General features: G+C 44.6%; 1 protein-coding gene across 12 annotated transcripts in view; it reads right to left on the minus strand.

Annotated features, from left to right (window-relative positions):
• The window catches only part of LOC141540057 (neurofibromin), a 205,592-nt gene extending 192,618 nt beyond the window's left edge, over window positions 1-12,974 (minus strand). For 11 of the 12 annotated variants that reach the window (XM_074263645.1, XM_074263644.1, XM_074263650.1 and 8 more), the window contains exon 1: window positions 12,827-12,974. In XM_074263645.1, coding sequence (XP_074119746.1) covers window positions 12,827-12,886 — 60 coding nt within the window. In that variant the 5' untranslated portion in view covers window positions 12,887-12,974. The remainder of the gene's footprint in view (window positions 1-12,826) is intronic. The other variant, XM_074263654.1, reaches the window with a different exon arrangement.
• Window positions 12,975-14,305: the final 1,331 nt, after the last annotated feature.

The following is a 14,305-nucleotide window of genomic DNA, read 5'->3' on the forward strand; positions in this document are numbered from 1 at the left end:
TCCCAAATTATGCACAGTTAATCTTTTCGAAAGAAAAATACATTATTTTTAGAGTGCCAAATCACATCAAACATAGAATGGGCTTATGAAGAAGTATTCAAATAAGATCCAGACTAAGCTTAGGAGTTTTAAAAATTATAAAGAATACTGGTGTAAGGAAAACTCCCTGCTCTCCCAAAGAATGGCTTCGAAAGGTTTCCCTCAGAAACTGGCCCTCAACTTTTCCCATACTGTGAAGTCTAAAAACATCAGGAAAACTTAAGTTTTTTAGGCAGGTGTCCTGATGACAGAGTGACCTCAGCAGGAAAGACATCTTACACAAAGGGATCATCTTGAAAGCTATTTGTAGAATACTTAGGAAGAATGCTCTTACAAGCAAAGTAATGAAATAATTAACACATATGTTACCATAATAATTATTAAAATTCTAATACCATTTAATAAAGACAACAAAGTTAATCTAATGTAAAACTATGATTAAAAGAAAGCATTAAAATTGCCATAATTTTTACATTTCTGTCAGCTTTGTTAGGAATTATTGCCTCAAAATCAAACTTGAGTTTTAGAATCAAGATATTTTCGTATTTATGTTAACCAAAATTCAAGTTACAATTGGCCTTGGTTCCCCAAATGATCTACACTGAAGGGTCAATTGAAGCCTATCAGCATCAGGCAAAGATCCAAACATGCTGAGAAAGGAAAATAAAATAAAGATGATGAAAATAAGAACTTGGGGATGGATTTGGGGTATACTCCAGAGAAGGCCAAACAGGACCTAAGGAAAAAAGAAGCACTGACCTGGTTTCCCCGGCCTGATTGAAGCAACGCTGCCTGCCTCCATTTCTCCCTAACAAACAGCAAATGACAAAGCACAAGTGTCCCGTGTGAAAGAAGGCTGATGCTCAAAGTTCAAAGGGCCCTCAGAGGCGATCCCATTATACTGGAAAAACTGAGTTTCAGAGGGACTCGGCTTCAAAGTTAGTTTGGTAAATGCCAGGTCTAGAACCAGTCTTCATGATTTCTAGTTCAACGTTCTCATTATACCCCAACTGTGTTTAACAAACTGAAAAAAACAAGCAATTTTTTTTTTCCAACACTGTATAGATCACATACAGATAAAGTTGGCCACAAGAACCAACTGGAACAATAAGCATTTGATGAATAAGGGCTGGAAAGGATGTTCTAAGAGGTGAAGGTGAAGGTGAAGGTGAAGGTGAAGGTGAAGGTGAAGGTGAAGGACTTAGTCTGGTTTTATGGAACAACAAAGTAGAGCAGTAAAACAAAGAAGCAGTAAACAGAGAAAGACTGACTCTGGATCTGAGGGGAAAGAGAGAATTCATAAAAATATGTAAAGGAATCCCCTCCACACTGAATCAGATAGTAAATGGAATATTGACAAGAGTTTGAAAACTAATGACAGGAGCTTAAATAAATAAGAAAAAAATAATGAATACAATTCAAACATTATGGTTTGATTTTTCAGAATAATCTTAATCTGAACTTTCCCCCCATTTTATGGGGGTGGGAAGGGGGAATTCTAATTCTCTTTGACTTAAGGTATTCTCTCCCAATACTCAGTCATTTCAAAACTCTCCTCTCCCAATCCCCAAATCACTTAATGCTAAAGCACTAAAACTTTATACAAATCAGAATTTTTAAAAGGTGAAATAAACCCAGCAGGGCAATATTCCACTCCAGACCCAGGTAAAGGAGCAAGACAACAATGGCACCTTCCATTCAGATAATATTTCACATTCACCATCTCATTAAATCTACAGTGAATATAACAAAATGTGACAGAACTAGAGAAAAGGGTATGAGAGAAAAAATGCTTCCCTTAAACAGCCAGAGAAATGCTGATGAAGTGAAGAGTAGGATGCTTGGAAACGAAATCACAACAATATAATTATCAGATATTTCCCAACCAAGCCTTTTCTTCCCAGTCCTAATACAAAATCCATAAAAATCTTTGGATTCTTCCAGATGAATATAAGCCAAATTTAAACACGAAACTGAGAGCTGGAAGGGGGCCTAGGAGATAAAAACTAGGTCAGAGAGCTCTTTAATCAATCAATCAATCAACTAATATTTATTAAGCGCTTCCTATGTGCTAGGTACTATGCTAAATGCTGGAGGTAAAAAGAGACAAAAGCCAGCTTAAAGGAGCTCCCAGACTAATGGGGTTAACCACAAGCAAACAACTTTGTACAAACAAACTAGAGACAGGCTCAATTGGAGGTAGTGGCAGAAGAAAGACATTTGGAGAAAATGGGACTTTTAGGGACTTCAAGGAAGCCAGCAAGTAAAGATGAGAAAGGAAAATCTTCCAGGCAGAGAGAAATGAACTGTTTTGGTATCACAAGCCTATTTAGTAGTTTGATCAAGCATAGCAACCCCTTAGACTCTTATTTTTAAATGTATAAAATCAAACTCAACAGATTAAAAAGGAAACCAGGTATGTTGAACACAATTAGTATAAAAATAAAAAATTTAAGGGCACGGACCCCACCAAATATATTTAATTGAGAACCCCTGAACTTGACAAACTCCACCATTGTACAGATGAATAAAGAGAGGATCCCCAAAGTTAAATGACTTGTTTAAGGTCACAAGGGGAGGTAGCATTCACCCTCCCAACCCAGGGCTTTCTGGCTCCAAATCCAGTATTGCTTCCCCATCCTCCCCAGAGTAATCCCAATATTCCATTTATCCAGCAAGACTATGAAGCAAAAGTGACATGTGTTAAACTCTTTCACAACTTCCCAAAGAAGGGGTTCAAAAAGTTAGAGTATTAAATCTAATAGATCACTTCTAAATTCCCAAGTCTCTGAGACAGCCTTTCAGAAACTGCTCAATAAACTAAGGAAAAGGAAGCTTACTCTTGATCCTGGAAGATTGCAGGGAAGCCCTAATTTCCCCAATAGCTTATTATCAGGATGTAAACTGTAATTTCAAATTTCAAATAAAGGTATTTAAAATCACATAGCCAAACCCATCAGATGCCGTTCATTTCTCTGAAGCACACAACTTAGCTAGTAGCCAAAGCTATACTTCCTCAAAAAGGTGAAATTCTTTGAGATATAAAAGAATGAATCCAAAAATCAATAAAAGAACTAGAAACAGGCAGCAGTTTTTAAAGGTCTTTCACTGGCAATCCTAAGTGATAAAAAAAAGTGCTGGATTAAGGCTAAAAGAAAGTATGAAATCAGAAGCTTGTACCTCAAAGTATAACTACTGTAAGTTAATCAGAACCATTTTTAGGAAAAATATTTAAAGTTTTAGAGAAGAACTCCAGTTCTATAATAGGCAACAAATGGAACAGATTTCCATGTGGGTCTAGATTTTTGTTTTAACAGAAGCTCTTTTGATATTATTTCCCAGGGGAAAAAATATTCAAAAGTCATTCTTCAAAAGATTCCAATTACCAAACTATTGCATAGATTTATTTTCATTTGAAATTGTCAATGTGAGAATACTTTAAAATTCTTAAATACAAGTATTATAAGTAGTAGAATTTTAAAAATTTTATTTCAAATTTATTTTAAATATTTCATATATGTTGAATTGTATCTATATATGTGTTTGTCCAGATTTGTGATTCCAGTGAAACAGGGAGAAAATTGCTGGTTTGGCATCTTGGCCATTGCCCTGGATTGGCAACTCATCCCTAATCTATTCTCAGGAAGCTACTTAGGAGACTGAGATGAGAAGTAACTTGTCAGTGATGTTCCTGTTAGAGACAGGCCGCCATCTTGCCTCTTCTTTTACTTATACATACACACACACACACACACACACACACACACACACACACACAGAGTTAAGGCTCTTCAGAAGTGTTCCATCTTCATTTATTGAAGCTTCTGGTATGAATCATCATACAGCAACTTACTATTCTAAACACAAACTTAATGTTCAAACTTTTCAATACTAAATATTTCCTATTCCAAAAAAAAATTGCTAAAACTGCCCTTCAAGGTCAAAATAAAAAGGTATGAATTACAGTTTTCTATAATAGGATGAAGTCTTCCTTGCTTCCTACCCTTAAGATAAGATTTTAAATGAGACAAAGGAAACACACCAACATTTCATAAATACAAGTTGATTCTTTGAAAAGTTCTATTTAAAACTGCCAAAATCTAATTGAGTTACTGATTCCAAACCTTTTTAAACCTTAAAGCAGCCACAAATTTTCCTATTTGTTCCAAAGAACAATCAATCCCCTTCCCAAACTTCCTTCCTAATCCTTTGGTCCTTCATGTTCTTGATAGGATTCCCCAGGTCTCCCACTGCATCCAGGACCACTTCCACTCATCCTGATCTTTCTTCCCAGATGGCTCGGGAGGGGACAGTGAGGCAGGTGGCCATCCAGTTCACTTGCCTGTCAGAGCATCACCTTCCTGATGTCATGGTCCTCTTGGAGAACACAAAGGGCAAACAACACTCACCATGCAGGAATCATCCTGGATTCCTTACTATCTCTCAATCTCCCAAAGTCTGATTTCATTTTTGCAGCTTACTGAGTTCCCTTTTCCCCCCACAGCAGTGTCACCCTTCCATTACTAACCTCTCTACCCCAATACAGGCCCTCATCACCAGATGGATGCCTGCACCACTGGAACAGCCAGGTGAGGGTAGGCTGGTCTCAAGTCTCTCCCTATTCTAATCTCAATCACTTTTGGTCTCCTAAATAGCAAATCCTATCATGTTACTCCTCACTCAGTAAATTCCAAGGGTTCCCTAATGCCTCCAGGAGCAAATACAAAATGTTCTGTGTGGCTTTCAAAGCCCTTCAGGACCTAGCCCCCTCCTACCTTTGCAGAAATTTTACACCTTCCTGGACACAATTCTTCCAGCCCATGACATGAGCCTCCAGGCCGTACCGCAAATAAGACACTCCATTTTCTTGGCTCCAGGCATTTTCTCTGGCTGTCCCTCAAGACTTGGCACATGATCTCGCCTCAATTCCACCTACTAATCTCCAAGGCTTCTGTTAAGTCCTGACTAAATTCCATTTCCTATAGGAAGTCTTTCCCAATTCTTCCTAATCCTAATGCCTTCCTTCTGTTATTTATTTCCTATTTATCCAATACAGAGCTTGTTCATATATATATTTGTTTGCATATTATATATCCCCATAGATTATGATCTCCTTAAGGGCAAGCACCCCAGACTTTTAGCTTTTTGTATCCTAAGCTCCTAGCACAATAACTGGCAAATAGTAGACTCCTCGTAAATATTTACTTTTTGATATTAAGAAGGAAAAAAGCTATAGAAATAAGATGTGCATTATGATAATACAAAAAAAAAATATCACAGGCATCAAGTCAAAGACAAAGTCTAAGGCTTAGTATACAAAGAAAACATATTTCAGAAATCATGAAAATTCTTTATAACAGTCACCGAATCTTTTTTCTTTTTTTTCCTAAGGCAATTGGGGTTAAGTGACTTGCCCAGGGTCACACAGCCAGGAAGTGCTAAGTGTCTAAGGTCACATTTGAACTCAGGTCCTCCTGACTTCAGGGCTGGTACTGCACCACCCCAGTGCCCCTAGTCACAGAATCTTTAGGAGTTGGAAGATCAGCTCCCTAATTCAGCAGAGGTAAGAAATTCAATGACTTGCCCATAAGTCTCATGTTTTTTGTTTGTCCAGTTCTGTAGATTCCTAATCCAACACTTCCACTACTACCTCTCCTAAAGAGTCAAGTCAAAAGGAAATACAAGAACACTATTTTTTTTTTTTTCAAATGAACTTCCTACTACTGGGTTAGGTCCCACCAGATCTCATGGCACCCTTCTGTTGTTTCTGCCATTCTCAAAGCCAAACAGATGTGTACCTCATGGATGTGGTCCCTGTGGGAAAAGCGGGACTCCCATGAGCCTTAGGAAAAGGCCATCTCTGACCAACACGCAACAGTAATAACTTCACAGCCAAAGAACTAGAGACCTTACTAACAGGCAACATCATGCCTGGACATGCTGGAGAGAATAGAAAACCAACAGCAACAGAACACTTATGAGGTTTTAGACTTCTCCAAATGTGCTCCCATCCATCAGATTCTTGCATCGTGCTACAATATCCCTTCTTGGGCAGATGGGGATCCTCTGCAGGGAGGGAAGGCTTACTCAGATTCCACAGTTACTCAGGCCTCTTTCACTGGGAAACAATAAACACAACATTTGTGGAAGACCTTCTGGGAGTTCACCAGTTTCCCATCTCAGAGACTGCAACCTCTCCAAATATAAAATCCGCATTTTATGCACATCACCAAACTTACACATTCAATCTTACCATGGCTTCGTAAACAAAAATTGAGATGTGCTAACCCACAAATGGCAAGGTGGGCTGATGCTGGGCCTTGATGCTCCATTCCAGACAAGAGTTAGGGCTCACATAGGAAACTGAGGCCCAAAAGAAATAAATTAGCTGGTACTGACAAAGCGCTTGGTGTGAAGGGCCATACAAATATCTCATCTGGTGCTCACAACCACCCTGAGAAGAAGGTGTTATCTTCCTTTTACAGATGAGGAAACTGAGGCTGACAGAGGTAGTGACTTGGCCAAGGCGGCAGGTATCTGAAACCAGTCTTCTCGACTCCAGGCCAGAGATCTCTCCACTGCACTGTCCAGCTACTATGTGACTGACTTATCTAAAGTCACACAACTAATCAGAAAAGCAATATTCTGGAAGGTACTCAAGGCACATTGTTCTTGTTGCTATTCAGTCGAGTTAATCTCTGTCATTCCCCTTTGGGGTTCTCTTGGCAGAGATGCTGGATAGGTTTGCCATTTCCTTCTCCAGCTCATATGGCAGATGAGGAAACTGAGGCAAACAGTTAAGAGTTACACAATAAGTTTCTGAGACTCAGGATAATGAGTCTCCAACTCTAAGCCTGGTGCTCTATGCACTGTGCCATCTAGCTGTCCACACACACACATTTATTTACAATACAGTCCAAAAAGAAAAGCATTTGGAAGGTGGAAGATTAATTAGAAATCTAGTAGGGTAATAAAGAAATAGATCTGAGCATTGAAAATGAAAATGGACTCCCATGGCATGTGGTAGACATTTACGAAATGTTTGGCATTTATTGTTTCAAAGAAATAAGTAACAGAATCCAATAAAAGGCTAAAGAGTGGAAGGGGATGGCACTGGGTGGCAGTGGATAGAGAACTTGCCCCAAGCCAGAGAGATTCTGGTCAAGTCTGGCCTCAGACATTACTACCTGTATGACCCTGGGCAAGTCATGACACCCTATTGACTCAAAAACAAACAAACAAAAACCTAAAGGAGGGAAAAAAATTACTGTGGTCCCAGGACCATTCAGAAACGGTACATCAAATTAAAAGAACTGCAGAACAGAAGAAATGCTTCCTATGATCCCCTCACTTGACAAGCAGGGAAACTGAGGTTAAGTACCTTGCCCCGGCCCCCTCTAAAAAATGATTCTCCAGTTAGTTTTCCAAGCCAAGGCTCTTTTCCTTCTAAGAGACAGCCCCCACTCTCACCGGGCTTGAGGGGAGACCCTGGGGCCAACATCCAGTGGTTCTCAGGCACCTAGGTCATAAGCTGTCTGGGTCTCAGTTTCCTCCACTGTCTCACTTGAAGACTTTTAAACTTCCGGCTCTAAATCCTATGATGCTAATTGGAAAGAAGTATGGAGGAGCCGCTATCTTGAGCTTGAAGTCTTGTAGGTATTTACGGATAGTCCAAGGAAGGGGCTGGAGCCAGGATGCTGGGGGTTGGGGGCCTTGAAGCTGGAAGTAAGAGCAGAAGCCCAGGACAGAGAGTCAGACAGCTAGGGGCAAAGGCTCAAGGAAGCACTCCCAAGAGGAGAACCAGGAGACTACTGGGTGTGAATAACTTTCTGGTAAGGAACAACCAATAGGACTTTAACAAGGAGGGAATACCAGCCTCACAGAACCATTGATGACCCAGGTCAAGCAAAGTGAAAATAAAGGAAACCTCATCAGATCCTGGAAAGAAATCTATAGAAAAACTCACAATGATAGAAGAGGCAATTGTGACCGTAAGATCACCAGAAAAATGGGAAAAGTTAAAAGAGTCCAATGGATAGAATAATGATTTTTTTTTTTTTCCCATCTCTTGCTGTCTATTTAGTTTGTTGATTCCAATATCCGTGACCCATTTGGGTTTTTATTGGCAGAGATCCTGGACTGGTTTGCCATTTCCTTCTCTAGCTCATTTGACAGATGAGGAAACTGAGGCAAACTGAGTGAATAGACTTGCCCAGGGTTTCATAGCTGGTGAGTATTAGAGACTAGATTTGAATTCAGGAAAATGAGTCTTCCTGATTCCAGGCCTGGTGCTCCACTCACTGTATCATCTAGCTGCCTAATTAGATACACAGATAAAAAGATAAGTAAATAAATAAATACATAAATAAGGTATCTGTGCAAAGCAGTGTTTAAACTTTTCTGTGTCATGGACCCCATTGACAGTCTAAGGAGGCCAAGGTACAGGCTCAGAATGTTTTTAAATTCATAAAATACGTATAATTACAAAAGAAACCAAATTATTTTGAAATTCAATTATCAAACTACATAAAAAACAAGTTCACAAATCACAGATTAAAAACCTCTGGAGATGCAGATGATTTTAAAGAGAATAGGGGAATTATTTTTTTAATCAGAGGTTTGTTTTCCCCTAATTGACTGTGAACTCCCTCATTAGACTGTGAGCTCCTTGAAAACAGGGAATGGTTTTTGCCTTATTTTTTAATAAGCATAGTAGGAATTTAATGAATACTTGTAGATTTTACTTATCCTTTTCCCCAGAAGGGCAAAAGCATAAAAGCCAGCATTGACATTTGTTTAAAAAAATAAACAAACAAAACACAACAACAACAACCACTACCATTAATCCAGCCCAAAGAGTATCTGACTCATGATTTAACCACACTGGAAATCATTTGAAGTACCTTTCCTTTTCCTATATAAAGACTATTCTAATTAACATGTGATTTCATAAAAAGAAGAATTGTCAATTGGCTTTGCTTTCAAAAGAAAAAGAAAGAAAGGGAAGGAAGGGAAGGGAGGGAGGGAGGGAGGGAGGAAGGAAGGAAGGAAGGGAGGAAGGGAAGGGAGGGAGGGAGGGAGGGAGGAAGGGAGGGAGGGAAAAAGGGGGGGACAACAATTACCTAAGACAAGTTTAATACACATATACATTTTTTCCCCTCAGTATTTATTTTACTTGTCTTGAATTGACTTAAAATTAAGTTCAATAAAGTTCTGGCTACTTGTTCCAACTTCCTAGAGACAACATAGAACCCCCATCTTCCCCTCCTCTCTGCAGAAGTAACCCAGAGATTAGCCCTTTGAAGTCCTCTCTGAAATAAGAAGCAGCAGGCCTGCCCCAGGAGAGCCCCAGGATGAAATGCCTCTGAGATTCTCCCTTCCCAACTAGGCAAAGGTTAGGTCAAACCGGAGGGCTCTCGTCAGTTTCACAGAAAACTGAAAAATAACAATTCTAAACAGCAGATCCAGAGTCTGGGCTCGGCCATTTCTTACTTATAATACTTAGCAAATATTACTAACAGTGATAATAACAATAACTGAGTTTAATTCATGGACCTGTAGAATCGAATTTCCTAAACATCCACTTATACTGATGTATGTTCCCTGCCTTCCCAGGTAGAATAGAAGCTCCTTGATAGCATTTCATAAATGCTTATGGTACTGAAATGCCTTGGCTTCGGGGATTATTTTTGCTAATCTGAGATGTAATAAGATTTAAAAAAAAAAAAAAAAAAAAAAACATTGTTTATCATGCCCTACAAATTGATTTTAAAATAATTGATGTCCTGCAAAAACAATGTGTTGGATGTAAGGATCTAACTTCAATATATACAACTTTGCAAAAACAGTGTAAATTAAAAGAACTCTTGTTAATCTTTGAGAAAGTTTCACTTAGTAGCAAGTAATAGTAATATAATTACAAACAGAAGCCAATGAAATTCAGGCCAAATACTAAATATCCCCTCCAAATTGTCATCAATTTAATCATAAAACTAGATTCCATCTTTAAATAAAAGGAACACATCCTTTCTTGGCTACTAAACTCTTAATTAACTCTTCACCTGTCTCTATCTATAAAATGCATGAAACATCCCTCTACAAGTGCCGAGCATTTTTTCTAACTGGTCCCCAATACTCTCCTGCCTCAGTTCCCACAACTGACCTTCCAATTTCCTTTAAAGCCAAACTAGAATCTCCCTTTCTCTAGGAAGCCTTCCCTAATCCCTCTTAACTCCTGGGCCTTCCCTCCCTTAATTATTTCCGATTTATCCCAGTTTGCTTTGTATGTATACAGTCAGTCCCATAAAAAGGAATGGTCTTTCCCCGCTTTAGTATCTATAAAAATGAGCCCAGTACTGGAGCATAGCAGACTCTAAAGAAATACTGATTATTTGATATTGATTTGGCTTTCTTTCACTTTCCCTGAGGTCGGGAGACAGTTTGAATATTTCTTGCAAACTTTCAGCAATACTTAGGTAGATTTAATATCTTTCTCCAGTCAGGGCAGACTATGTAGATTGTCAGCTGCATAATGACAATGGAAACCTGCTCCCTCCAAAGGCCACTTTTGTCAATGATAAAAATGAATAATTCACATTTACACAGTGCTTTCCAATTCACAAAGCACTTTCCACACAAATATCCAGAGAAAAGTAGTTTTGCAAAAAATACAAACAGATCTGATGCTAAATAATTTGCCCAAAGTTGCCCATCGGGCAGCAGCCTTCCACCCCGGGTCGGGTGGCTCTAAACCTCAAGCTCTTTCCCCCATATCCCCTTCTGGAAACTCCAAAGCCAGAACAGACTTTCCCTACAAACGGGTGTCTAAAGCAGGCACTTAACCTTTCCGTGCCTCAGTTTCCTACCGAAAAAAGTGAGAGCCGCTTCCCTCCAAGAGAATTAGTAATATGGATGACACTTGGCTGGTCCTTCAGCAGTCACTTCTTGGAGGGCTTCCTAAAATGCTCCCTTTCTACGGCCCCTCCCCAAGTCAGCTAGTGAGCTTTAATAGACCCAGGAGGAACTGGCTGGATATACCTTCCCCTTCATTACACAGGAGGAGCAGAGAAAAATGCTTCTGTTTAAATAGCTAGAGTCCTTAACTTTTAACAGATGTTGGCAAGCCTGAATCCACAATATACATAACAAAGGAAACTTCAAAGCCTCGGGCCTTTTAACACTGGGGACACAAAGAAATATTTTCTTGCATTACTGGGCACACACTTAGAACCGTTCCGTGTTTCAGTTAGGAGAGCTTTTTTCCGGTGATATTATGGATATGCATAGGAAGTCAATAATTCAAGGTGAATCCCTTAGAACTAATCAAGGGCGGCAGGGGGAGAGCGAGGGAATGAAAGAAACATAGACTGCCTTCCTGGGCTGTCAATCAAGGAGAAAGTGCTTTGGGGTGTTTCTAACAAGATACAAATGAGACACAAGGAACCCTTCCACGAGTTAAATTTCCAGCGTCTTTCCTAATAATAATAAATGAATTAAATGTAGCAACAATTTACTCCTCCTGATGGTGAAATCAGGTAAGATGCTCAGCCTTGGCGGCGGCTGCCTGGAGACAGGATGGACTAGAGATTTTCTTCAAGCCCAGGACTTAGTCTGTTTAGTTTGTGTCCCCCCCCACCCTATTCTCTACTCTTTCCTCCTCTCCCCGTCCCCTCCTCCTTCAGACGGGTCCTGAACACTCCCCAGCTCAGCAAGAAATGTGTATCGATCTCTAAAAGAACTGCCCCCGCCCCGTCAGTTTCATGTTTATTACACACAGTAAACAAAACGGACGAGCTCCACATTAGACAATTTCCTTCTCCCTGGGGCTCACATAACCAAAAAGCGCTCCCGAGAACCCCCCCCAGCCTCCCGAGCGACACAGAGGTAACTCGGGGTGGTCCCGGCCCCGAGCCCTCGGCCCCCTCCGCCCGGGACTCGGCAGTGTGACACTCCGGAAAAGTCCCGTCCTCAGCTTAGGGGATTCCTCAAGAATTCTCAATGAAAGTGCTCTCACACGTCCAACAGTCAGAGGGAGCCGCCGGGCAGCGGAAGGGAGCCCCTCTCCCGCGACACATGCCTGGGCTCCGGGACCCCGAGCGGTATCCCCACTTCTCCCTCCCCTGCTCCCCTCCTCCCTCCCGCCCCACGTTCTCACTTGTGCGAGGAGTGACCGTGGGGAGAGTGGGGACAGAAGCGGGACCAAGGAAAATGGAAGGGGGGGACGCAGTCTTGGGGGTGGGGGCAGAGCCCCGGGAGAGCTCGCGGGCGGGCACTGGGGGTGGGGGAGCAGCAGGGAGAGGGCAGAAAGTCAGGAGGGAAACCTGCCTTCAATTCTTTCTTTTAAGTGAGGAAGCCAAAGAAACGGCTCGGGGAGGGGGCGGCGCGAATCGGGGAGAGGGCGGTGTGGGATGGGGGGCGCAATCCTGCAATCCTTAGGGCCTCAAACTGGGAGGAAGACTGGGAGGAGAGAAGGAAATCTTCCTCTTTGCTTACCCCCATTCAAAAAAATAGGAAGGTGGGGGTGGGGGCTGATTAGAACCAGATGCACAGCCCCACCGGACCCCCGGGCTCCCACCCCGTCCCCGGCGGAAGGGCCGAAGGGAGGGCCCCCCCACCGGGGCTGCCCCCCGCTGGGCAGCGCCTCCCCAGTGCCCGGCACGGACCCCGGGCACCTCGGCGCTCCGGACGCCGGGCCTCGTGGCCCCGCCCCCGCTCCCAGGGGCGCCCGGCGGGGGGAGGGGGTCGGCGCCGCTGCCCCCGGGGCCCCCCGCCCCGACCGGCCCGTTACCTGCTCATCGAAGCGGTTCACCACGGCCTGGACCCATTCCACCGGCTTGTGCGCGGCCATGTCCGCCCCGCGGCCGGGGGGCTGGGGCGGAGGGCGACGGTCGGCGGGCTCGGGCGCCCCCGGGCCCGGCCGGACCGGGGAGGGGCCGGGGGCCCCGGGGGAGGGGGGCCCGGGCGGGGAGCGGGGGGCGCTCCGGGCTCCCTCCCGCGGGGGTGGGGGCCGGGGCCGGCAGCCCGCGGGGAGGGGGGCGGGGGGAGGGGGCGTCGGCGGGCAGGCCGGGGGAGGGGGGAAGGGGAGAGGGGAGGGGGGGAGCCCTCTGGGTCGCTCTCCCCACTAGCGCCGTCTCCCCTCAGCCATCCCAGCCCCAGACGCCGCCATGACACCCCACCGGAAGTGGGATCCTTTTCCACGGCCCGGGGAGAGAGAGAGAGAGAAAGCGAGAGCGAGCGAGCGACCGGAGAGGGGAGGGGGGAGCGGGGAGGAGGGGGGCGGAGCGGGGAGGGGGGCGGGGGGAGGAGGGGGAGGGGACCCTGCCGCGCATGCGCCTGCGCCCGCCGGTTTCATTAATGAAAAAGCGAGCCCACCCGGGGGTGACGTCACCTCGCTCCCCCGGCCCCCGCCGGCGTGGGGCGCGCGCTCCGTTCGCTCCGCCCGCGGGTCCCACCTAGTCTGGGACCGCCGGGGCTCGGCTTTCCGGCCGCCGGCCGAGCCGTGCGCTCGCGCCCCGGTCAACCTGCCGGGCGCCTTCCCGAGCCTCCTTGCACTTCCCCTGCAGGCGTGCATTCCTCCCAGATCCGAGCTAGATTAGGAACGCGGCGGCGGGGCAGAGGCGCGAGCCTCCCCTCCCAGCCGGGGACTCCGGGCGCAGGAGAGCCGGTCCCCCCTCCCCCGGTTACACCTCGGGCTCCCCGCGGCCAGGCGGCGCTCATCTCCGCCCCCGCGCTCGGCCGAGGGCCAGGCACACACTAGGCGCCTAATAAGTGCTTCCTGATCCGCTGGCTGCCGCGCCGCTCCCTCCCGGCGCCCGCGGGCAATAAAGCTGGATGCTCCGTCTGTACCGAGGGAGCCGCCAGCCAGCTTACTCTTTCCGTGTCAAATAAATAAATATTTTTTAAAAATAGGGACGGGGAGTTGTGGGGAGGAGAAATGCCCCGAGCTGCGTAACGTCCCCTGCAAAGTCCCAGGATCGTAGGCCAGAGATCCCCCTTCATTTTTCAGAAGGGGAAACTGAGGCACGGACCGGGATCTGCCGCCCGGGTCACCGCTGAAGCAGCGATTGAGCCCAGACGGATTCCTGACGCCGAAGCCTGCGACATTTGTAAAGCATGTTACAAACCCTAAAACTTTGAATAAATTGTGTTCGTTATCGTTATTTATCTACTCCCTCAGTCGTCTCTAAAGCAACAGCTCGAAGAATTAAGCGAGAGAATCTGGGCCTCCCGAGCCTAGTTAGGGACCACACTGGAGAAAAGACGAGAA

This window comes from Sminthopsis crassicaudata, chromosome 4 (assembly GCF_048593235.1).
Source record: "Sminthopsis crassicaudata isolate SCR6 chromosome 4, ASM4859323v1, whole genome shotgun sequence".
In the NCBI taxonomy this organism is placed as follows: Eukaryota; Metazoa; Chordata; class Mammalia; order Dasyuromorphia; family Dasyuridae; genus Sminthopsis; species Sminthopsis crassicaudata.